The sequence below is a fragment of the Galeopterus variegatus genome, unplaced genomic scaffold, assembly GCF_000696425.1.
Source record: "Galeopterus variegatus unplaced genomic scaffold, G_variegatus-3.0.2 Scaffold731, whole genome shotgun sequence".
Lineage (NCBI taxonomy): Eukaryota > Metazoa > Chordata > Mammalia > Dermoptera > Cynocephalidae > Galeopterus > Galeopterus variegatus.
The window spans coordinates 311,810-337,048 of NW_007726842.1; the positions used below are offsets into that span (position 1 = coordinate 311,810).

Sequence of the window (25,239 nt, forward strand, 5' to 3'; positions counted from 1 at the left end):
CTCGCGCAGCACCAGAGGCTGGGCTCCCTGAGGGTGGGCCGGGGCCGGCAAGTGCCAGGCTGGTGTAAGGGGAGCGGAGGGCGGCGAGGCGGAGCGCGCACCCAGGGCGACCGCGGGAAGCGAGGGCGCGCCAGGGGCTGCGGGTCTCCCTCCCGGCGGGGCCGGATCAGAACCTCCTTCCCCCGCCCTCTGCCGCCCCACTCGCACAGGCACACCCCAAGGCCCGCCCCCAGGCGCCTCCGGGGCCGCTCCTAGCTCGGGCTGCTCCAGGAAGTTTCCATGAAAGCACCTGAAATACTGAGTTACCTTTGCCAGGAGAACTCGAGTGAGAGGAAGCCCTGCGCCCACTCTGGTGAGCTGCAGCCAGGAACTCTGGGCTCTGCTGGGAGGAGAAAGGGAAGTTGAGAAAGTCTTTGGACCTGGTGGCGTGGCTGTTTTCCTTATGGCTTCACTCAGCGGCCACGGCAGTGGCTGCTCCTATGTCATCGACCACAGCCACGTCCCCGAGTTTGAGATGGCCACCTGGATCAAAATCACCCTCACTCTGGTTTACTTGGTCATCTTCGTGGTGGGCATCCTGGGGAATAGCATCACCATCTGGGTCACCCAGGTGCTGCAGAAGAAGGGCTACTTGCAGAAGGAGGTGACGGATCACATGGTGAGCTTGGCTTGCTCGGACATCTTGGTCTTCCTCATTGGCATGCCCACGGAGTTCTACAGCATCATCTGGAACCCCCTGACCACGCCGAGCTACGCCCTGCCCTGTAAGCTTCACTCCTTCCTCTTCGAGGCATGCAGCTACGCCACGCTGCTGCACGTGCTGACTCTCAGCTTTGAGCGCTATGTCGCCATCTGTCACCCCTTCAGGTACAAGGCCGTGTCGGGACCCTGCCAGGTGAAGCTGCTGATTGGTTTCGTCTGGATCACTTCCGCCGTGGTGGCATTGCCCTCGCTTTTTGTTATGGGTACCGAGTACCCCCTGGTGGACGTGCCCAGTTACCGGGGTCTCGCTTGCAACCGTTCCCGCACACGCCACCACGAGCAACCCGCGACCTCCAACATGTCCATCTGCACCAACCTCTCCAGCCGCTGGGCCGTGTACCAGTCCAGCATCTTCGGCGCCTTCGTCGTCTACTTCGTGGTCCTGCTTTCCGTGGCCTTCATGTGCTGGAAGATGATGCAGGTGCTCCTGAGGGGCACGCTGGTGGCGAGCGGCGGGCAGCCGCAGCTGAGGAAGGCGGAGAGCGCGGAGAGCAGGACGGCCCGGAGGCAGACCATCATCTTCCTGAGTGAGCAGCTCCCCCCAACCCCGCCACTGCCTGTGCTCCTCCACAGGGAGTCTCGCCCTAAACGTGTCAGCTTATGTTCATTGAGGCTTGGAGGTCCTATAGCGCAATGAGGGCATTGATATGAGCCTCTGGATGTTTCTTCTCTGTGTTCTGGGGATTCGTGGTGGGTTATGGTGAAAAGAGCAGTAGACTAGGAGTCAGAAGGTCTGGCTGTATTTTAGAATACCACTTCTGTGACCTCGGGCAAGTCACAAAATAGTTTGGGATTAAAATGGGGACAGGAAATGTGAGGGACAAATTAGCTAATGCAGGAGAGGTGAAAGTCCTTTGGAAAGGACCAAGTTCTGCCAAGATAAAGGGAACACTTCTATCCGGTGCTGTCTTTATCAGACAACTCGGTTTTGTTCCCATTTTTCTCCTCCTTTGGAGAAGCCAGGCCGTCAGGGACACACACTCTCCAGGCTGCTATTTTATTCTCCCCAGTGATCTCATGCCCAGTCTCAGACAGGCACTCCCCAGGGTAGTGCTTGGCCTTTGCAATGGTGGGTGTGTTCTTTACCAGAGAATGGCAGAATGGCCTGTTCAATCCAGAAAATCCGGCTTCACAGATTCCTGGGACTTGATTAATCTCTTCAAATACCCAATTTCCATTCAGAGAAAGCTGTTTGTTTCCAAACGTTGTTGTGATACAAGTATTTAAAGTTGGAACCCATGGTCTGTAGGCACCAAAGCCTGCACCAGAGGGGCCTGGTCGCTGCCCTCTGGGAGAATGGGCTTTACTGGAAGGGTGTGTGAGCTAAGGGTTTTAAAAAGAATTTTGTAGCAGAAACCAGAAAAAGATATTACTGTGGGTGGGAGAGTGTGAGTCAAGGGGGAGTTGATACAACAAATGGTCCCCCTCCCGACCCCCTCTTTTCCTTGTGGGAAAGCAGAAGAAATAAATCATGACATTGTTTGTTTTGGTGTGGGAAACCTGAGTAACAGGTTCTAGGGCCAGGAGTTAGACATGAGAGAAAACTGGAAGGCTATCGAAGAGAGATGGGAAGAACAGGGTCTTGTCTCAGCGCCCCTGGCTTCTAGTGTGTCCGTGGCCAGCTGGTTTGACTGTAATCTGTGTCTGTGCAGAATGAGAGGAGGGAATTTACAGGTATCTGGATGCTTACTCTGCATCAGGGGTTGTGCTATGTGATTTATATTTCAACGTTATAAAGGAGGAATTTGAGGCTTAGAGAAGAGAAGACCTAGTTCAAAATCACATTAAGTGTGGTTCCAAGATTCTTTCCTTTCACAGGCATGTGGGGAAGGGAAAATATAATAAGGCAGGACTTTGAAAAGGAAGGTGCTTCCTAGATGAGCCTGGTGGTGTTGCTGTCTCCTAGGGTCGATCTTTCTGAAAGTTGGAGTAGGGGGGTCATGGCAGGTAATATCACCTGGAGACTTGGCAGGGGCACCCAACCCAATTCAATCTCTATCAATCACTGGCTGCTTCCGAAGATATTATAGGAAGGAAGGGACATCGTATTTGTTTAAAGCATGAACATTTGTTGAAAGTCTAGTTCTCCCTTGCTCCATTTCTCCTTAGGCATATTTTAAACTGTTAGTTGGAATTTATACTTTAGTGTGAATGAATTTCCTTTCTTTTTTTTTTTTTCTTTTCCCTTTTCTTTCTTTTTGAGTGCAGGGCACTGACCTGAACGGCTAAAAACTAGGAGTAGACAATAATTAAGAAGTGATCTTCAACTACCTCTCAGTCTAACTTAGGAATTAAGGCTGAAATAATTGATTTATCTTTATTTTCTCTATTTGACCACACATCTTTTTCTCTGAGTAGAAGTATGTTCTCCCGTCAGTGGGTGTTCCAAGTTAAAGTCAGTTTCCATTTTGTAGCATAAAATCAGAATGCCACAGACTTGTATTTAGAGATGAATAGGACGTTGGAGGCCATCTCATCCTGTTAGTAATCACCTGGAATAAGTTTGTTCTCGCTTCTGCTCTCATTCTTTCCTTTTAGCTCTTTCCTTCTTTTTTAATCACTACTGTATATTAATCACCCACTGTAGTCCCAGCATAAAGACTGCTGAATTGCAATCAGGTGCTCAAGGTGAGATAATGTCTTGAGGGAATTTACCACTGGTATTTAGCCCATTTCCTCTGTGCTAGATGTTCAAAGCAGTTCTTGCAAATATCCCCCTCTCCCAATGAATTTCAAAGAGCTTTTAAAAATAGGAACCTCACTAATTAACTCAAGTTAGGAAATAAATTAATGGAGTGAAGAGGAAGAAATCATGGCCTGCATCCATCAAATTAATACAATGCAATTTATTTTGTTGATTTCATAAAACTTGTGCTTTGGGGCATTTTTAACACAGAACAAATGAATGTAGAAATTGTTTACAAATCGCGGAATTTAATATAGTGATTTAGCTGTCTTTTTAGTATTTCATTTAACAGATGGATCAAATTAAAACAAATATTTGCTCATTTCAGACATTTTTAATTTGATGTGAAATGTAAATGACAACATATTACAGGATGTCTTTGGAGCTCTTGAGGCAATAATTAAACAATTAAGGATTTTCTCCCCTCATTGTTAAAAATGCTAACTTTTGCAAAACAGAAATGAAATTCATAAATCTACCCAAGATGAGGAAGCCCCTAGAAAATATTAATTTTTCTTTCTGCATCTTTTGCTATTGTGCTTCGGTCTAGTTGAGGTGTAGGGCTGGCAAATAATGAAAATAAATTGGGAACTCTGGGAGAGAAAGAGAGGCTGGGACACCTACTAGCTCTCAAGCAATTTGCAGGAGAAACAATAATAATGCAAAAGTGCACATTCCTCGGAACATGAGTGTCTCTTCTCTCATCTTGTCAGCTCAGTGAGAAATTAGTACTAGCCTCATTTCCTGTGGCAAGGTTATGGCTAATGTGGCCATGATAGTACTTGTCTGATGTCAGAACAGAGGTTGCTTGTCTGGATTTCTGCCTCTTCTAGAGAAAAGGAACTGGTGAGTTTGGCTTTGTCTCTTGGATGATGAGAATGTGCAGAATGAGCCTTCCTTTCAAGCAAGGCTTTCTCAGACCTTCCATCTTATCTTTTTGAACTCTCCCTTGGAGTTATTTCAATGTATATGGCATTCAAGTCCATGGACACCTATGCTTGTGTCTTTTGCACATGTGGCATACTGTCAAATGTCACCCACTCAAAGGGGAACGACAGAGTAATTTAAAAGAAATACAGTTTTAATTTGTAACTTTCAAAAGTGTAAAGTGATTGAGACTGGGTTACATTTGTCTCCTAGAGAACCGTAGGGCAGCGATTGATTGCAACTACAGGGCAGCGGTTGACTTTCAACTACAGTTATGAAAACAGATTTTTACAGATAATCATGAAGTTACAAAATTAAAGAAACATAGAAGATTCAAGACTCTGTAATAATTATAATCTTTTGCATTCTGATCTGCTCTCCTGAGCCAGAGGGAAAGGGAAGGGGTTGCATCTAGTGGTAGGAATTGCAGATCAACTTGGGTTGCTCATGGGAGAGTAACTCGAATGTGGACATCATCTGTCGTGTGTATTTGGATGGAAAAAGGCTGTAATGGACTACTGTAGAAATAAGGGTGATATGCATTTATATATTTGTGGAGTGGGCCAGGGAGAAGCAAGGAGAAGGAGATCAGAATTACATCCTCTGGATTTTTAGATACCAAATTTAGAGGCCAAACTAAGAAGGCGAGCTTTGTGGGGGGAGAGAAGGGGAGAGAAAGAGAGAGAGAGAGAGAACGCACAAGCTGAGATGAGAGTGGGTCCTATTTATCTGAGGACCATTAGTACCTGAAAATTTCCTTAAAATGGATGGGGTCCAAAACTACATGTGACCAGACATTTGATTGGGACTTGAAAGTGAAAATTGTAAAAAGAAACTTATTTTGTATTTTATAAATACAGGTTATAATTATAGCTATACGTTAATTCTTATAACAATTTAGAATGAATCAAGTGTTGGTTTTTTTAGGGCTTAATTTTCTGACAAAACTGTATGATAGCCTTTGTGTTTGACTCTTCTCAGCAGGATTATACAGAAGGCTTCTCTTCATTCTTTGCTATTTAAATCATCCTTGTTGAAGCACCTGTCCTGGCATCAACCTGTCAATTTTCCGTTCTTCCATGACTACCATTCAGACAGACCTTCATTTGTCAGTGGCTTGGCATTTGATTCATATGTGTCTCCAACTCCCTTTCCATTTACTTTGTGAAATTTTGTACCCCATGTGCAGGCCATAACCCAAAAGTATAATTATCTTAAAAACCAATCCCTATATTCTAATGTATATCAAGTATTACATGGAAATGGATGCCTTAAAATGCTTCTCATGTGCTATAGCAATTTTTAAGAAGTGGTTTTCTTAATTAGTGTAAATATTGGTCTTACATTCATGCTTTCACCATTAATTTTCTTAGCAAAGGCTTTTTTTGTGGTGTAAAAGGATACCTCAACCCAATTTCTCAGGGAAATACAGTTGGCCCTCTATGTCAGTGGGTTCTGCACCTGCGGATTCAACCAACTGCAGATAAAAACCCCTGTAATCACGGGAGTGCGGAACCTGTGAATATGGACAGCTGACTTTTTGTATCTGCCGGTTCTGCAGGACCGACAGGGGAACTTGAACTTTTGAAGATTTTGGTATCCACAGGGGGTCCTGAAACCAATCCTCCCAGGATACCGAGGGAGGACTATACCACCAAAATTAAATTAGTGACTTTTTTTAGTGTAAGATATTACTTTGACTCAAATGTTTGGATATTTCAGGAAAAAGTTTTGCCTCATGTATTTGCATTACAGCCTCTGTTCTCTTCTTCCCTTTCTTGGTGTTAATGTGGCTGTAATAAGTGGTAGTTCATGTTTATTTTTTCTATTCGTGATATCTGTCATAAATTTCAAGTGTCCTGTGATCAGCCTGGCAGACAAACATAATAATGCTGCTTTAGTTTTATAATCAGGCTGTCTCAAAGATTTCACTTCTCTGTTGGAGAGATGCATAGTTCACGAGGAAGGGAGTATTGGAATCCCAGTCCCCATTCATTAGCAAGCTTGTTCATCTGTCTTGGTCACATGCCTTGTAGCGGCTGTCGAAGTGTAATAAGGCAGCCGCGGCCTCAGTTGAGCAAAGCATTCAGCTTATTAATGTGAAAACCACTGAGAATAACAGCCATGTGTGAGCTGAGATAGCACAGAGGAAAAATGTTGAATTGGGGGTCAAGGAGCCCCCTCCTGCCTTGCTAGACAAGGTCCCCTGATCCACCACTAGGATGACACTGTCAGCTCTCATTGTCTTTTCCTTTGTCCACCTCCCCTGCCAGTTGACTCTCCATATCTATTCCTTGGACACTTACTAAGCACTGGAGAGAAGACTCCATATCATTGCTGCTGTGTGTTCTTGTAAATGGGTAGTGTTCAGCCTCACCTGGGCCCTGCTGTCTGGTGGGCACCTTCCTTTGCAAGTACCTTCAAAGAGCTCAAGCTCCCAGGCTGCCCTTTCTGCTTTGTTTGCAGCAAGCCTGCTCTTGGAGTGAGGGTCCTTGACTTGGTGGGTTTTCACTCTAAGAGTCTGCAACTATTCTCGCCCTTGTCTGAGCTCTTTTTCACACTGCAGCCTCTGGTATCTCCTTGACTCCCTAATCTCCAAACCCAACAAATTAAAGCCAGTCTGTGGCTTCCCATGGCTCTTATGTCTGAGCTCTTTTTCACACTGCAGCCTCTGGTATCTCTTTGACTCCCTAATCTCCAAACCCAACAAATTAAAGCCAGTCTGTGGCTTCCCATGGCTCTTATGTCAAACACAGACCAAAATCCTTCACATAGGCTCTTGAATTATGGCTGCCTCTCCAACTTTATCAAGTTCCATTCTTCCCTGGTTATTAGTCTGCTCAGGCTTCCCTAACACCATATCACAGACGGGATGGCTTAACCAACAGGTATTTATTTTCTCACAGTTCTGGAAGTTAGAAGTCTGAGATCAAGGTGCCAGAATGGCTGGTTTCTTTTGAGGCCTCTCTCCTAGGTTTGCAAATGGCTGCCTTCTTGCCATGTCCTCACATGGCCTTTTCTCTGTGCATGTGCAACCCTGATGTCTCTTCTTCTTCTTATAAGGACACTGATCCTATCAGACTAGGTAGGATCTCACCCTTATGACCTCATTTAACTACCTACTAAAGGCCCTGTCTTCAAATACAGTTAGGGCTTCGATATATGAATTCTGGGGGACACAGTTCAGTCCTTCACTGATCCTATCAGACTAGGTAGGATCTCACCCTTATGACCTCATTTAACTACCTACTAAAGGTCCTGTCTTCAAATACAGTTAGGGCTTCGATATATGAATTCTGGGGGACACAGTTCAGTCCTTAACACCCCTTAACTGCTTTGCCCTGCTTCAGGTCCTTCAACAGACTATGACTGAGCTCTTTGTCACCATTCAGCCTATGCACATGTTGTTTCCTGTCCCTGAAAAGCTTTTCTGTCTTACTCTGTGCTCTACCTGCTCACCCCCTTATCCACTTTACCAGGTTAATATCTTCCTCCTCTTTTGAATCTCCCAAGGGAAACCCAGCTCATCCTCCCTGACTTCATTAAACCTCCCTTGAAACAAGACTCACAGTTGTAATTTTACACTTAATCGTGCAATAATTTGTTTGATGTCTGTCTTCCTTCTTATTCCTTGAGGGCAGAAACTATCCCTAATTTTCCTCAATACCATACCTCCATCCTAGCAAAGTGCCTGGTGCATAGCAGATGTTCAATAAATATTTGTTGACTGAATAAATAAATGGACAAGCCTCAGCTTGGTACTGAGAAGCAATGTTCTCTTTCCCCTGATCATGCATTCCTATAGAAATTTATTAGTCCTCAGAAATGTTCTGGTTAGTCTGACCTAAGGATGCTTTCTTTGAAAGGGATCTGATTCCTCTGAGGCTACCAGAGCTAAGGCATCATGAGTGACACTTGAAATTTTCTCTCCCTCAAGCAAATGAACAGTCTGTCCCAATCAGCCCCTGACTATTAGCTTAACCATATGTACCTGCCAGAAGTAACCATGAAATGGAAGTGATTAGGTTGAAGTTTCACAGTCTAGGTGTTAATGCAATGATACAGCTCTGCACATTACTTCTTGGCAGGCTCTTTCACCATTGTTAACAATGGGATGCTGGAAAGAGGATGCAGTGGGGGCAAGATTTTCAAAATACTGAACCAATGTGTTTTTATTTCCCCTTTACATTCCATTCTCTTCCAGCCATTTCCCTCAAAGCTGAGCCATGAGGCTGCACACCAGGGAAGGAAAAAGCAGGTACTGCCTACTACAAAGGTGCTGTGGGTCAGTTTTGAGTCTGGAGGCTGGATTTCTTGACCTCTTTACCTAGGCAATAATCTTGAAAGGCAGGCTTTGGGAAGAGTGAAAAGGGATTGCTGAACTCCATAGCTCTCCCTTTAATGTATCACAAGCCCAGCCTGGTGGATGAGATCAGCCAATTCCAGACAAGACCATAGCTAAAGGGTTTGAAATTAATCCTTGGAAGCCATTGAAGGGTTTTAAGGAGTAAAACAGCACAGTTGAGTCTGTGCTGCCGCCTTTGGCATGACAGCATTTGCTGCATTGCAGTTTGGGTCAAAGTACAAGCCTGTTGTGTTCCCAGAATGAAAAAGAGACAACCCTTCAGTGGGACACAGTCCTGGTAGAGCAGCTGATGCCAGTGAGTTCCTCTTTCCATTAGCCTGTTTCCTGGCCCTTGGTTTTCCCAAGTCTTGCTGCAGCCATGGCCTCCATAGCCAGAGAGTGACTGCCTCCATCAGCAACTCACACTTTCCCAGCACAGAGACCCAGACTGCCCCAATCTCACTTGAGCTCTGGTGAGAGATAGCTTCAGGGACCTGAGCTAGGTCACAGTAGCTCTAACTTGTTCTCTCTATTGTGCAGTGACCTGTACATTCTTCAATTACAATCTCAAGTCCCCACCTCTTCCTTGAAGCCTTCCTGGACCATTCCAGCTTACACTGATCTTCCTACGCATGATGAGCCACCTTAGACATTTCTCAAGTGGGGGTACAGGTGTTGTCTGCTGACTATACTTGGAATTCCCTGAGATGGGGGACCTTGCACTGGCATATATCTTCAACCTGCCTTACTGGGGCTGGGGACACAGTGGCTATGCACTGCTTGATAGGTTGATTGATTGAAGTGTCTGACAGTGGCTGCTGCTCCTGGAACAAAGGGAAACCACCCAAACTATGATCCTCAGGAAGTTAGCTCTACCTGCTTTTTCCCTCTTTCCCTGTGGTAGGCCGAATTCTGAGATGGCCTCCCAAATTCCTGACCCCTGGGGTACAAATACCTTCTCCCAGTTATTCAGTCAAATGCTAATCTAGGTGCTGCAGTGAAAGGATTTTGCAGAAGTAATTAAGTTCCCAAATTTGTTGACCTTAAAACAGGGATCCCTGGGGTACAAATGCCTTCTCCCAGTTATTCAATCAAATGCTAATCTAGGTGTTGCAGTGAAAGGATTTTGCAGAAGTAATTAAGTTCCCAAATTTGTTGACCTTAAAACAGGGAGATTTTCTGTGTGGGTTTGACCAAATCTCATGACCCTTTAAATCTGGGTTTAGAGATCAAAGACAGGAGAAGTCAGAGAGGCAAAGCATGAGAGGCATTTGACAAGGGAGAAATTCTCCATTGCTGGCTTTGAAGATGGAAGAAACCACATGGCAAGGAACATAGGTATCCTCTAAGGACTGAGAACCAGCAAGCAGAGGGGTACCTGAATGACTCAGAGGTGGCTTTTCCCCGAGAGCTTCTGGAAAAGAACTGAGCTTGGCCTACACCTTGAGACTCTGAGCAGAGATCCCAGCCACGTTGTGCCTGGATCTCTGATCTACAGAACTTTGCGTTAATAAATAGGTGTTGCTTTAAGCTACTAAGTTTATGATAACTTGCTATGCAACATAGAAAACTAATAAAGTCCCTGAACACTGATAAGTGTGCTCCAAGGTAAACACGTGTCCTTCCTTAGTTTTATCTTTCAGAACAAGTTCAATCTCCAGAAGGTTCTCTTTGAAAAGTCTCACCTTCCAAAACTGTACCCTTGGCTCAGCCACTGGCTGATACACCATTTATCGACCACCTGCCCAGTACTCAGTGATCAGGAGTTTTACCAGCCTCCAGGGCATCACAGAGTGGTCACCGGACTTTTAGACTCATGTTTGGAGAATTCAAATTTTGTGAATTTGAGTCTCACCAGCTGGATTTTTGGAATCCTGGATACCTCAGTCATCAGAGAGGAAATGGTACTGAATTGATGTTGCAGTTATTATCTTTTTGGTAGCTCTTTTTCCTCATAGCCTGGCACTTAGTAGGTGCTGAGTAAATGTTTGGTGAATAAGTTAACATCTGGGCAGCTTTGCTGCTTCAGGAGCCTTTTTCACCATCATTTAGCTTCAAATGGGAAAAGTGGGAGGTAGGGGGAGCCAACTCCATGCCGAAAGCAAGAGAGATGTCTTGGGGGCTGGCTAGTTAGCTCAGTTGGTTAGTTGGTTTTGATAACACCAAGGCCAAGGGTTTGGATCCCCGTACCAGCCAGCTGCTAAAAAAAAAAGAGAGAAAGAGAGAGAGAGAGTTGTCTTCGGCTAACAAACTTTGCCATTGTCTGGCTTTGGATTTTCTGCCAATTTAGAAACTTGACAGAATTTCCTGTTTGCACTTACAATGTGTAAGAGCCATTCTGGCAGGCAGAGGGCTTTTTAGACACCTCCTCCCACCACTTTACACATCTCCAGGGTGGCTGGGTGGTTGGAGAGCAGTGATTACCAGAAGCTGACAGACAGGGCTCAGAGGCTGCAGCATTGAGTTGCTTTTGTACTTGTTAAATGTCTAAGTGGCTGTGAAACCAAATGCATGCAGAAATGGGAGGCAGGCCCAGTTGGGAGTGATGAGGTTCATTGAACTTATGGAGAAAAGCCATCCTCTTTCTCTAGTGAAGGGGGAAAAATGTACCCTGTCTTAGAAATAAAATACTCCACGAAGCGTGTTTGGGCAGAGCTGAAGTCATTTGGCTTTATATATTATATTTGGCTTTACATATTATAATTCTTTGGAAGACATGATGTACTCAGCAGAAATGAAGGCTTCTGGAGATTTATGGGTCTACTTTCTATATGCTGCCATTCTGAAGGATTAAATATCATGTTGAAATGACAGCTGCGTATTTCCCATTTTTAAAAGATAGCTGATTGGTTGTCACTGTGTTTCAAGTTCAAGTTTGTCTTGACAGGAGTAGCAAATGGGCCGCCTTGGTGATTGAAAGGTTGTGGCTAGAGGATGAACGAAACTTCTACAGAAGCACGCTGTTGTTCTTGGGCCTGGTGTTTTCCTCATTACTGATTGTCTTGCAAGCTCCCTTCCTCCAGGAGGCTCACCTGGACTGGCTTTACCCTGCTGGGATCACTCCAGCAGATCTTTCTGTTTCATTTGGTGGTTCATTCACAGAGACTTAAGAAACATACAATGTACATAATATCATTTGGACCACAGAGATCAAGATGCTGGTTTCCCCTTTCAAGGAGCTTAATATTCTTTAGCTGTGGCATCAAAGTACAGAGGTGGAGCCTTGCGGAAGCCTAAAAATGCCACTTGATGAATGATGGGGGTAGTGACTGTTTATGAAGTAAGCTATTTCTGGGCTCCAGAATTTTTAATAGAGTGGCTAATTGGACTTCTCTCTGGAGATGTTGCCTGCAATCTCAATATTCACTGTGTGGTTCATGGACCAGCAGCATCTGCATCACTTGGGAAACCGTAAAAGGCAGAGTGTTGGGCCATACCCACACCTACTGAATCCGAATCTGCACTGTGAGCAGATCCCTGGGATTCCTATGCCCTAATGCTAAAGTAGAGAAGCACTGATCTACAACATTTGGAGGGGATTCTTTAACTTAAAAAGGCTAGGCAAGGATGAATTGGGAATGACTAAACTCACCAGGTCTGATAAGAACTATCAATCACTTGCTGCATAGTTGTAACAAATAAGAATTTGCTCCATGATACTTAGGTATGAGAAGTTTCACATTGTTTTTGTTTAAAAACTTAAATCTGGCTCCAATCCCACATTTTCATGGTGGTGAAAGTTTAATTTCAATTACATTTGGTGGGAAGGGAGCTCCCCCTTCCTCATGTTGTATCAAAATTCAAGGGGCTTGAGAGGTGCCCATAAAATGAGGCATTTGGTCTTTCATTCAGCAGCTTCGGGTGGCTCCTTCTGCTCATGATTCTGCCGCCAAGGCTGGCCAGAGCACCAGAGGCAGCCAGTCAGAGGCCAGCCTTTATGCTTTACCTCCAACCTTCATAACATCACCATCATGAGGGTATAATTATCGTCACTTTGCAGAACTGCCTAAGATAGAAAGGGATGATTGAAAAGATCATCAACCATTGGGATTTGAGCTGGGATCTGACATGTTCCAAAGTCCACATTCCTTCCCCAGACAAAGAGCTGGGCTCTCAAAAGAGGACATTCTCCAGCTGGGGGACTTGTTATGAATGGTGAGGGGTGGGGAGGGAAGAAACGATGATGTCAAGTCTCACGGGCAGTTGTCTTGCTCTTAGGTTATCTGGAGCTTTTGAGTGCTCTTCTTATGTGTGGGGAATTTCCCTCTTTTTGAGTCCTGCTTCTCCAACTTAGTGGTCAGAAACTTGCTTTCCCAGCATCCCTTGCAGCCAGGGTGCAGCATGTGACCTGGTTGATGCCAATCACCTGCACCAGCATGAGAGTCTCACTTGGGAGAGAGCGATGGAAAGGGGCAGCAGCCACATGGAATCATCCTGGGGTTACCATAGAAAATAGGGAATAAATGAGATGCATTTGTTGCCTTCTGGAAATCCAAAAAGTTATTTCAGAAAGAAAATCTAGTAATTTGTGAAAAGTTTTGTTCAGAAAATGTTTTAGTTTCACACTGGAATGCTGATTATTTTTTATTTTTGATCAACTAGACTCTTTCACTAGGGTAGTTACTCTTTTCTCTGCCTGGAAGTTGAGAGGCAAGGAGGCTGCTCTCCAAAGCACTTACTCGTAGGAGTCCCTGATCTTGGTGGTGAACGAGAGTCCTGAACGGGGGCCACCATAACCAGGTGAGCCTTCCCTGTGGAAGGTGGCAGTGAGCTGTATGCATTGAGAAGACGTGGAGAGAGCATGACATGGGTACACTTCACACTTGGTGGACAGGGCCTGAAGTATGTAAGTAGTGTCTTAAGTGTGTGAGTGACAGCAAGGGGGGTGTCTTAGTTTCCTGTGGCTGCTGTAACAAATTACCACATACCTGAATTACCCAAATTACCACATGGCAGAAATCAACAGAAATTTAATCCTTCACAGTTTTGGAGGCTAGAAGTCCAAAATCAGTTTTTCTGGGCCAAAATCAGGGTGTCGGCAGAGTCTTACAACCTCTGGAGGCTCTAGGAGAGTTTGTTCCTTGACTCTTCCAGTTTCTGATGGCTGTTGACATTCCCTGGCTTGTGGCTGCATCACTCCAGTCTCCAAGGCCAGTATCTTTGAATCTCCCCCTGCTCTGTCTTAATTCATTCGGGCTGCTATAACAAAATACCATAGACTGGGTGGCTTACAAACAACAGAAATTTATTTCTCGCAGATCTGGTAGCTGAGAAGTCCGAGATCAAGACATGGCAGATTTGGTGGCTGGTGAGGGCCCGCTTTCAGGCTGCAGACTGCTGACTTCTGCTGACTTCTCACTGTGTCCTCACATGGTGGAAGGGCACAGATACACTCTGGGGTCTCTTTTATGAGGGCACTAATCCCATTCATGAGGGCTTTGCCCTCATGATCTAATCACCTCCCAAAGGCCACACCATCACATTGGTGATTAAGTTTTCAACATATGAATTTGGGGGGGGACACAAACATTCAGAGCATAGCATCCTCTGTGTGTATCAAATCCCCCTTTACCTCCCTCTTCTAAGAATACATCTAATGGCATTTAGGGTCCACTCTGATAATCCAGCATAATTTCTCCACCTCAGGATCTTTAGCTTAATCACGTCCGCAAAAACCTTTTTTTCTTATAAGGTAATACTTATAGTTTCCAGAGATTAGGACCTGTCATTTTGGGGGTACATTTTTCAGCCTACTACAAGTAACAAACAGATACCAGAAAGTATACATTTAGTGTGGTATGTGAGCACAGTCTTCTGACCTACGAAGAGACACTGTGCAGTACATAGGGCATATACGAGGGGTCTTCAAAAAGCTCAAGGAAGGATTTGTATTATCTTTTAATTGCATTTTTCCATGAATGTTTTGAAGTACCCTCATATGTCCCAATCCCCTTTCCATCACCAACAAGTGTGTGTGACTTTGGGAAAATTGCTCAGCAGCTCAGAATTTCAGTTCTATCATCTCTGCATTGGACATAAACTGACATCCAAGATTTATGAGCATTCTATGGGAAGTATAAGGAGGCCTCCAGTGCAATGCCTGGCATGTACTAGGTCCTCAATAAAAAACTAGTTTCCTACAGTGACCTTGTCATATTACAGAAAGAATTCTAGTTGCGGACTCAAGTGAACTTGATTCTAGTTCTTGTTGAGCCAACGACTTGTGTGGGCTTGAGTAAATCTCAACCTGTTTCCTCGTGAGAAGCATGAAGGGGGTGACCTTGAGGAGTTTGTCTTAAAAGTCCCCATAGATACAACACAAGAAGGGGATCTGGGTCCCCATGGAGGCTTAAGCACTCCATGGAGTAGAGAGTCTGTGAAGTCTCCTCTGTAGCATAAAGACGCGTGGACATTCACATTTCATTCTGTTGTGTGTTATTGCCTGATGCAATCTAAGAATGTTTTAAGTTCCTTTTCAGAAAGTAAAAGGGCAGCCCAGGAGAGGTGATTCATGATGACTGTGAGGAGCCTCCGAACACTCTCAGGTGGCCCCAGCTGCATGCTCATCCCAGACAGAGAGGTTTAGGCCCAGAGCCTCCCTGAGGTCCCTATGCTTCTGAAATTGTTTGCCTTTGCCCTTTCTTCTGTGAGAAGTTACTGGAAGAGCAAGAACGGCTCCAATCCCTGGCAGCCCGTTCGGGGCAGGAGCTTTTGATAAATTACCACGTTGATGGTTTCTTCTCCCACCTATAAGGCCAAGGCATTATTGACTGTGGCAATCAATAATATCAAAATGAATTTTTGGAAGACTGTCATCAAGCCCAGCTTTATTTCCAAAAATACAAAAAACTCTGCCCCGGGGAGGGAATGATGACTTTCATTGTGAAATAAACAGTTGATGGCTTAGACATTACTTGTGTCACGCTAGTCCATCTGAGATGTACCATTTGTTCCCAGAATCCACATTCCTGACGCCCACTAAAACTTGAGGTGATGAAATCATGTTCTCCCTATTTTTCCTGTTTTAATAATAATAATGAGAACATTAAAATGACATTCTGAATTTATATCGGGCTTGTCTGTGAGGCAATCTAAGTACTCTATAGTGTCTCATCAGTCCTCATCACGTAGCTGCAAAATGTTGGTAGCAGGTAATAGTTGCAATTATATTCAGTTTAGCAAAGATCCCCAAGGGGCTGGAAGAAATTTCAGGGATGCAGGAAAGTGCTGCCTTGTGGGTAAAGAAGGGGTCGGAAACTCTGATGCTGGTTTGGCTCTTGTGCTTGGTCTGTCTCTCTCTGCCTCAGTTTCCATCAGTCAAATGGAATAACAATAGTGTCTCCTCATCTTGCAACTGTGTTATGGGTGATTGTGAGCATCAGTCATATTACCTAACATCTTTTTTTAATACTTTCTGTGTGCGAGGTGTTCTGAGAACTTTTTGGGTATTCATTTATTGAATTATCACAAAAACCCTATGAGGCGGGTGCAGTTACTTACTCTACTTTAGAGATAAGCAAATGAAATTCAGAGTTTAAGAAACTTGCCAAAGGTAACACAGCAATTAAGAGTTTGAAGTGGATTTGAACCAGGCAGCTGGCTGCAGAGCTTGCAGTGTTAACCACTTGGTTAGAATTGCTAGAACTTTTATATTGCAACACAGGGCACACATACCCACCCACAGCAAACAAAGTTTTATTGAACAATGTTCACCCATCCTTACCTTAGAATGTGAAATGCATTTTGATATTTTCTATTCTATTCATTTTATTAATAAAAATGCCAGTGTTGAGCCACTAAATTGATGTTACGATCACGAATAAGTCTTTGCTTTATACTATACTCCTTGGATGCTCATGAGGAAGAGTTTGAGAAGAGAGACGCAGGGAGTGTGTGGTCAGCTGGGGAGGGTACCAGAGGAGACCAGGAGGTGTGAGGTGTGGGCTCTGGCTCTGTTCCCACAGCGTCCTCCTGGGGCAGCCGTTTTGTGTCTGCATGAATGTATCTGGGCTTGTGAGTGAGGTCAGGCAGCCGCTGTGTCACTGCCCTCTCCTGCCCCGCTCTGTAGTGGTCTTTGGGGGTCTTAGCCTGCATTCTGGGCTTCACCTCCAGGTTAAACCAATGTGTTTACTGAGTAGCCATTCTGTGCTGGGCCCCTGTGTATCAGGCTGTGGGTGGGAGGGCTACAGAGAAGCATAAGTCATGATCTTTGACTGCAAGGAAACTGCAAGCCACCAGGGAAGGCAGGCAGACATGTGAAGGGAGAACAGGGTGCAGGTGAGCGGTGCAAGGAGCATAGATTTTGGAGCTAGATAGCCTTCCTAATAATGTGACCTTGGGCAACACACTTCACCTCTTAGAGCCTATCCCTGGGCTGCAGTTGAAGCCTGAGTGAGGTAATGCTGGTGAACCTGTTTGGTGAACCATGAAGAGTCGTAAAAAGGTTAGTGGTTAGAGGTTATGTGTCATAACAGTATTGCCACATACAAAGAATCTGGCACAAAAGCGAGCATAGGGGTTCAGGGAAGGGGATCAGTGTGCTGCAGCAGTCATGAAAGGCTTCTTGGAGGAAGCAGCATTTTAGCTTACTCTGCAGGGGCATTTTTAGTTCATGCCCCAAAGGATCATGATCACACTCAGGGTGGAGACAAACAGATATGCAAGGTCCAACCTCTCAAGTGTGAAGCACACTTATGTATAATCAGGTCATAGCTCCAACTCAAATAGAAGGCTTCTGAGCCACTTTCATGAGTGTTACATGCCTTAGTGGCTGAGGTCACTGGCAGACAGCCACTTAATTCCCTTAGGTCAGTGGTCAGCAAATTATACACAGGCAAGACTTGTTTCTATACAGTTTATGATACCTGTAATGCAAGAATGGTTTTTACATTTTTAAAGTGTTGTAGAAAAAAATTAAAAGAATATGTGACAATGACTGTGTAGTCCCATAAAGCCTAAAATATTTACCATCTAGCCCTTTAAAGAAAAAGTTTGCTAACCCCAAAGTGCCCAATCCTCATTTTAAGTTGAAGGCCTTCCTGAGTTCTGAATCACCCTTTAGTCATTTTCCCTGCCCGTCTGTCACACCCTGAGGGCACACAGAGCCTATGAACTGGAGAGAAGGGAGAAATATGCAGGTAATTGCTCATTTCCTCTTTGCATGGATGGCAGGAATTCCCCTGCTCTGCTCTGGTGGCATATTACTATGTAGCACTGAGCATGTATATGTTTAATCGTTTTGACGTGAGTCATGTCAGTGATTAGTGCCAAATACCAAAATGCTGGGCTGCAGCCCTGATGCCATCAATAATAATATTTGTAAGAATATTCCTCTATGATGCAGCTTTCCATTTTTCCAACATAACTTGGGAGGCCAAATCACAAACAGGATTTCTGTTCATGCTCCGCCTGGCCATTTGTAATAAGCATGCAATGTGAAATTTGATCTAAAATAAATAAAGCAATTAAACCTGGAAAATCACAGTGTAGTCAAGCCCATTATTTATTTTAAAAATCAAGAGAAAACCAAAGGTGAGTGGCTTTTATTTATTTATTTATTTACTTACTTACTTTTTTGAGTAACAGTACTTGGATGACAGGCTAATGTGCAGCTCAGAATAAAGGTATTGTGGGTAGAAACAGTCTTTCAGACTCACTGAGGCAATATGCCAAGGGTGAATATGTGTGAAGGAGTACAGATTACTTTAACAGCTCTGTTGGAAATATAGAGTTGTCCTGTGCAGGCGGCTCAGGCACGGCTCCACTTGTCAATGCTGGGACTTTTGTTACAGGAAAATTAGATGCCTTTGGATAGGTTTGAGATTGTTCTTATCTTTTCCATATAGAGCAAAAAGCTACCACTCAGAAAAAGGACAGAAAGCTGAAGGAACATCCTGATTGAATGCCTTCCAGAAAATGGATAGTTTGGGGAGAAACATTCTAATTTGCTTCGATGGTTCTATAGGGGTTCATTCCTAAAGTGGTTCCATTCCGATACAGATTTAGATGGCTCTGAAGAGAGAAGTTATTTTTAAAGAAATCTTATGGAATACACAGTGTTTATCCATTTTTCTTAGCCGTCCACCTGATCTCACAGTGAGACAGCCTAGGGGCTAGAGGTGGCCAGGATAAGTCTTGTTTGCTTAGTTCAGTGTGTGTTTGTTTTTTAAAGAATTCGAATGCCACTAGAGAGCTCGTGCTGTTCCCAGTTTGCCACAGGTGTGCACACTTCCTGCGTCACTGCACCAGGCTGCTTCATGCATTTGTGTACCAAGGGATTGGACTTCAAGAGGCATGGTCAGAGTTTGTGGGTCGCACCAAAACATGACACTTACTTATCTCCACCTTGCTCCATCATTTCGTGACTATGGAACACCTGCCATAAAGGCTTGTGGACAGCAGGTGACTGACTCCCTGATGCTCAGCCCTACATCTAGATAAATATCTCCGAGTCCCCCTGTGCTGTGAAAAACCCCAGTCCTTTTCAGAGGACAGGGCCATTTTCTTGCTGGTGCCACCACTGGATGAAATGTCAAACAAAGGGCCAGGGAAAGTATTTTGATGGCGATTAGTTGCAGTGAGCTCTGTTGTGGCAGAAAGGTTTGGAAATCCCCTTTAACCTGCCCCCACAGTAGCCTGAGCTGTGGTTCTTGGCTAGCTTGGGGCAAGAACATGGACTCTGGAACTGGACTGCTGGAATCCAATCCCCTTTCTGCCCTTTCCTAGAGGTGTGAACTGAGATGCAGGGGCAGCTTCTTAGGGGAGGGGGATAGACAGAGAGAGGAAAAGGAAAGAGTAGCTGGAGGTGCCCTTGACATTAATTCGAGTTCTAGGAGTGGGGAAGCAAATGCCAGCCTGGTACTTGGATTAATGAGTTGGCAGAAATAGGAAAGAGATTTGCTAGTTAACAAAGCTTGACTGCTGACGTCAGGGTCAATGGCAAGAAAGGAATTGAAGGTGAGCACCGCCAAACCACTTCAGAGCATGTCCTGGTTTAAACCTTCTTCAGTCAGTGGAATTTGAAAAAATGAATGGCAGGGTTGTCATTAAAAAAAATAAAAAGAGAGACTAAAGAGGCTCAGTTGCAACTGGCACTGGGAAGAACATGAGAGGCACACTTGCCCTGTGCAGGACATGACCTTCAGCGACTGCGGGGGCATCAGCGCCTGCTGACTGACGTTCCATCTGGCCTGCCCTCCTTTGATCTCCTGAAGGACACTCTCTTCTGTGCTGTTTGTCTATGTGGGCAAGGCTTTAGCAACAGAAATCACTATTTAAATCAAAAGCCCAGATGGGCTGACCTGTAGGCACACTTATAAGAAGCCTGCCTTGAGTGACTATTTCTATTCTTCATTCCTTGATTCCTTCTGCCAATAATTACAGTATGTCTGTTATATACTAGCCTCTGCTCTAGGCCCACGGTGAGAATACCTCCCACTCTTGTGTGTTCTCTAGAAGCTTCCAGAACAGGAAATGAGACACGTAAACAAGCAAGTAGGAGGCAGAGCCCTGTGAGGTTTCGTGGTCAGGGCGGGCAGTTCTTTGCTTACAGATGTGTTGTATTCCAAAAGTTAGTTTACAAACTCTTGGTTTAGAAACTGGATTCATTTTCCAGCACAGACCTTCTTTTCTGGAATGCCTGCATTTTTTTCAGATAGCAAATGTTTATTGAACGCCTACCATGGAAGGAACTGAGAATATCAGGAAGTATAAGAGATTGAATCTCCTTCAAGTCTAGGAGACGTCTGTACTTAACAAACCAACGCAATGAAATGCTGGGATTGGTGCCGTGCACTGGAAGTGGCTAGGTAAGGGCACCAGGAAGGGACCTGATGAATGCAATAATTAATACACCTGAATTACTTCTCTTCGTCAAGCCCAAGCTCCCATTTCTTCCATTTAGCTGTCTTGCTAGGTGATAGGAGGAAAGCAACTAGTTTAAACTGATTTAAGTTATATGTGACTAGGACTGAAGGGGAAGAGGTTGTCAATAACCCTCTGAAAGGAAAATTTCCGTGTCTTAATGATCTAAGACTCAGGCTAAGGCTGGCCTGTTGGCTCAGTTGGTTAGACGAGTTTGGATCCCTGTACTGGCCAGCTGCCAAAAGAAGGAAAAAAAAAAAAGACTCAGGCTCACTAAGGTCTGGCCCTAGAAGGTGACTCTTAAGGCAGAGAGGAGCGTCTTACCATGTGCTCTTACTTAAGCCCATGAATTTCACCTGCTTCTTGAAATCGTTTTGCTTCAGACCCTATCATGTAGACTCCCAGGGTATTTCTCCTTTATGGTGGAGTCATCTCTTATTTGGAGACTAGGTTCTAAAGTCAGTATAAGAGCAAAAAGACTGTATAGTCACAATTGCTCTGGAAAATCACTTAGAGAGACACCACATGGAGATCAAATTATCCTCTCTCAATAAGGCCTACACAACCACTTTTTCCTCCCCACTGGACAGATCATGTGATTGTTCAGTTGGAAAGCAGGAGAAGTAGTTGGATCCAACAAATAGAATAACATGAATCTTGACACACTAAAATTTCACTGAGTGGTGATTGATCATTCTCAGAAGCATGTGGTAGTTTCCACTAACCCATAGAGACAGCTGTAGATTCCCAGGTCTCATCTCCAACTCAGTACCTGTCTGAGTGTCATGGAAATCCTGTAGTTGGTTTCCTAACATCTGGGCATCAGAGGCTCCAGCCCTGGCCTGTGCATATCACAAACACACACACACACAAACTCAGGAAAGAGCACACAGATGCTCTGCCCCTCAGAATCTGCTTCCTGATGGCAAGTAACAGTTGGTTTCCTAACATCTGGGCATCAGGGGCTCCAGCCCTGGCCTGTGCATATCACAATTTTCTACACACACACAGAAACTCAGGAAAGAGCACACAGATGCTCTGCCCCTCAGAATCTGCTTCCTGATGGCAAGTAACACTGCTCAGGCCCCAGGGAAACATTCCCCACATCCCTTGCTGTGTGTCCTTGAAACAGAAGGTGGATGTGTATGATTGCCATGAGGCTTTTGGGTTGCGCCACTGCAAACAGCAGAGTCAGACATGGCCTTGGCATGCAGGGAAGATTTGAGTGGCAGAAGTGCTTGGGTAAGAGGAAAATCAAATGAATAATCTTGTCAAATTCTTCCTCTTACACAGCTCAGATGCAATAGATTCTTGGATAATGAAGTATGGTTTCCCAGTACCGCTTAGTGCCCATTTTCTTGCTTCTCTCTTTGTTCCAACTTGTGGTTCCAGAGGTACTCGTGGATTCCCAGCAGTTGCACATGGCAACTTAGGAACAGTTTTCAATATGAAAGATTTCATATTACTCTAAACTTTGTATACATAGGCTGTACGGACCTACCCCTTCACCTCCTGAAGTTTTGCTGAAAATCAACTGACAAAATGCAGATTAATAGGAGAACAAATAGCATAACAAATGTGTTTGATTATAGTTTTATGTGATGCAGGAGCTTTCAGATTGAAGCCCCCAAATAGAGGGAAACTACCATTTTTATGCTTAGGTTCTGTGAAGCAGGAGCAGCCACGTAGAAATGTGATTGCACAAAAAAGTGTGACCTAATACTGATAGACTGAGTGAGGGAACCCAGCAAGGCCTGTCCAGATTCTTCTCAGCCTCTCTGAGCAGCATTCTTTCCTCCAGGTATGGGACAGAACCCTTTCTGAAACGGGGGTCTTAGGAACTACCATCAGAATTTCTTTATGGCCAGCTCCAAGACAGAAAGGAGGGGGAAGATTAAGGTATATTTTTAGTCTTTATGGCTGGGTTTCTATGACCTGCCTTGGGGAGGAGGGAATCTAGTTTCTATGGCTTGCCTCAGGGGAGAATGAGGCTGAGAGACAGGAGGGCAGGAGAAGATCAGAGGAAAACTCTGCTTCTGAGGCTTTCACTTTAGGGTATTGTTATCTGAACCCCAACATTGTGATCTTGATTTTTTACATTGACAGCTGGAGGGGCATTTAAAACACCTAAGATTTACTTAACTTATGTTAAAAACTAAATAAAAATAAGCTTTATTTAAATGTCCCTGATTTAAATTGTTGTGATGTATTCAATATAATTCGTATTTGGTCTTTTAATTTTTATAGAAAATTTGAATTTTTACATTGACTATGATTTAAACTTTTGGTGAAAACATATTCAAGTTTTACACACTGAGTACGATCACATTTTATTTTAGAATGCACACAATATTAAAGTTGCTGATTTTAAGAGAATTATTTTTTAGAGTATTATTTTCAGTGATTTTGCTGAAATGAAGGCAAGAAAAATAAATTTCATGAAATAAATATATAATAAATTATGAATTATTTATGCTTTTTCCACATCACTCATCCAACATTGCTGGAGTATTAACAAAACACCCAGACATGAACAATGTTTGGTATATTTCTTCATCTTTGGTATTTTGTGACTTATAGTCATATAAAAACCATGAGTTTAAACACATTTTAAAATTTGTCAATATGAAGGTGTGTTTGTCAGGGAAGGAGGATAGAACACATTTTATTGAACAATTCATTAGCTTGTTTTTTAACTTTAAAATATTCATGTGGGCCTCCATTTGTATTCTTGTACTAACTCCAAGTCAGAATCACCTAAACTATTGAATTGTTTCCTAGTCTCACCAGCAAATAGCTGAATTCTGTAAATGACTAGTCTATGGTTTATGAGATTCCATTCTAGCGCTGTGACCTAATTCAGCTTCTAAGCTCATTCATTCGCTGGGGTCTGGATCACACCTACTTGTGGGATTCAGAAAGAGTGTTTTGAAGCTGCTTTGGAAAAGTTGGTGCTAATGGCCTGGTATTCGTTTCGAAGCTCACCATTGATGAAGTGCCCAGAGCTATCAGCCAAGAATGCTGTGAAGGTAGAGACAGTGGCTTAGTATCTCCTGTTTCCTTTGGCTTTGCTGTAATTTTAGTTCAGAGTAGCAGAGGCCCTTCCAGGTTAGAATACACTGAGAATACCTGAGAGGATCCAGTGGACACATGTTGAGTCAGTCCTTCTTATTAAAGAAACTACATGTTTGAGTGGATGAAACATCCCAGAGGGTGCATTGGCTTGAGAACCAGATGGCTTTCACACAGCTTTGAGGGTCATCGAGTGACTCCTGCTCTCCCACCTCCCCCATCTGTTTCTGTTCCATCAAATGGGTGTCAGTATTATAGTTTTTAAAAATTATAACATAGTCATATAAAATCATTCATGACTCATCATCCTAACACAACTGTTTTCATCATTACATATTAACTTACTCATACACACACACATACACACACAATCACATGGTTCCAATCAGCATGCATGTATTATATGCAGTCTGATTTTGTTGTTGTTGTTTTAAATGTTAGGTTATTTTTTAATTTTTTTTTAATTTTTTGTCTTTTTGTCTTTTTCCGTGTCCGGCAACGGATCACAACCCTCAGTGTTGCCCCCGTACCGGACCGGGGACCGGCAACGGGATTGCAACCCTCGGCGTTGCTACCATGCCTCACTCAGCCAGTGAGCGGGAACTGGTCTGCACGTGGGATCCGAACCCTCGGGCGGGAGTGCCGCCGCGCTTCCCAAGCGGCGCACTATCCAGTGCGCCACCGGGCCGGCCCCTTAGGTTATTTATTTTTTTCCATTTTCCCATAGTCCCCCCAATTTCCATTTTTAGAGTCTGCATTATATAGTGGGATGATTTTAAATGCCTTTTTAAAAAATTCATTAACTTTTTAAAAAATTGACAGTATAATTGTACATATTTCTGAACTACTGTGTGATATTTCAATACATGTATATAATGTGTAATGATCAAATCAGGTTAATTAACATATCCACCACCTCTAATATTTATCATTTCTTTGTTATGAACATTCATATTCTCTATTCTAACTAATTGAAAGTATATAGTAAATTGTTGTTAATTAAAGTCTCCCTACAGTGCTATAGCACACTAGATCTTATTCCTCCTATCTGGCTGTAATTTTATATCTGTTGACCAGCCTCTCAGTATCCTGCCACCCCCCTCCCCCCACACCCCCTTCCAGCCTGTGGTAACCATGTTTTTCTTACACAGAAATTTGAGAACAACAACAAAAAAAAGCAACTGGTTTACACTCCTAGATAGTTTCAAGTTTTTATCAGTCCTATGACATCCGAATCATTCCTTAAAACCCCTACTGATTTCAACAAGGCAAGCAAAATGATTTGTTAAACAAAAGTTTAACTAATTAATATACATGTTAGAGTCAGCATATTTATTTTAGGACAAATTTTATGATATTGTAGTGGCTGAAAGGTGTGATTCCTTTCCTCACCCATCCCAAATGTCATGGCCAACACTCCTGTAACAAAAGACAGGTTAACGAGAGAAAAGCATAACAAATTTATTTAATCAAGGTTTTACATGACACAGGAGACTTCAGAAATGAAGACCCAAAGACCCAGAGAAAACTGTTTTTATGCTTAGGTTCCATGCAGAATGGACATCCGTGCAGAAGTGTGATTAAA

General features: G+C 43.8%; 1 protein-coding gene across 1 annotated transcript in view; it reads left to right on the forward strand.

Moving 5' to 3' along the window:
* The first annotated feature begins 228 nt into the window (after positions 1-228).
* GPR39 (G protein-coupled receptor 39) overlaps positions 229-25,239 on the forward strand; it is a 193,027-nt gene continuing 168,016 nt past the window's right edge. The window contains exon 1 of the mRNA XM_008571858.1: positions 229-1,289. Coding sequence (XP_008570080.1) covers positions 443-1,289 — 847 coding nt within the window. The 5' untranslated portion in view covers positions 229-442. The remainder of the gene's footprint in view (positions 1,290-25,239) is intronic.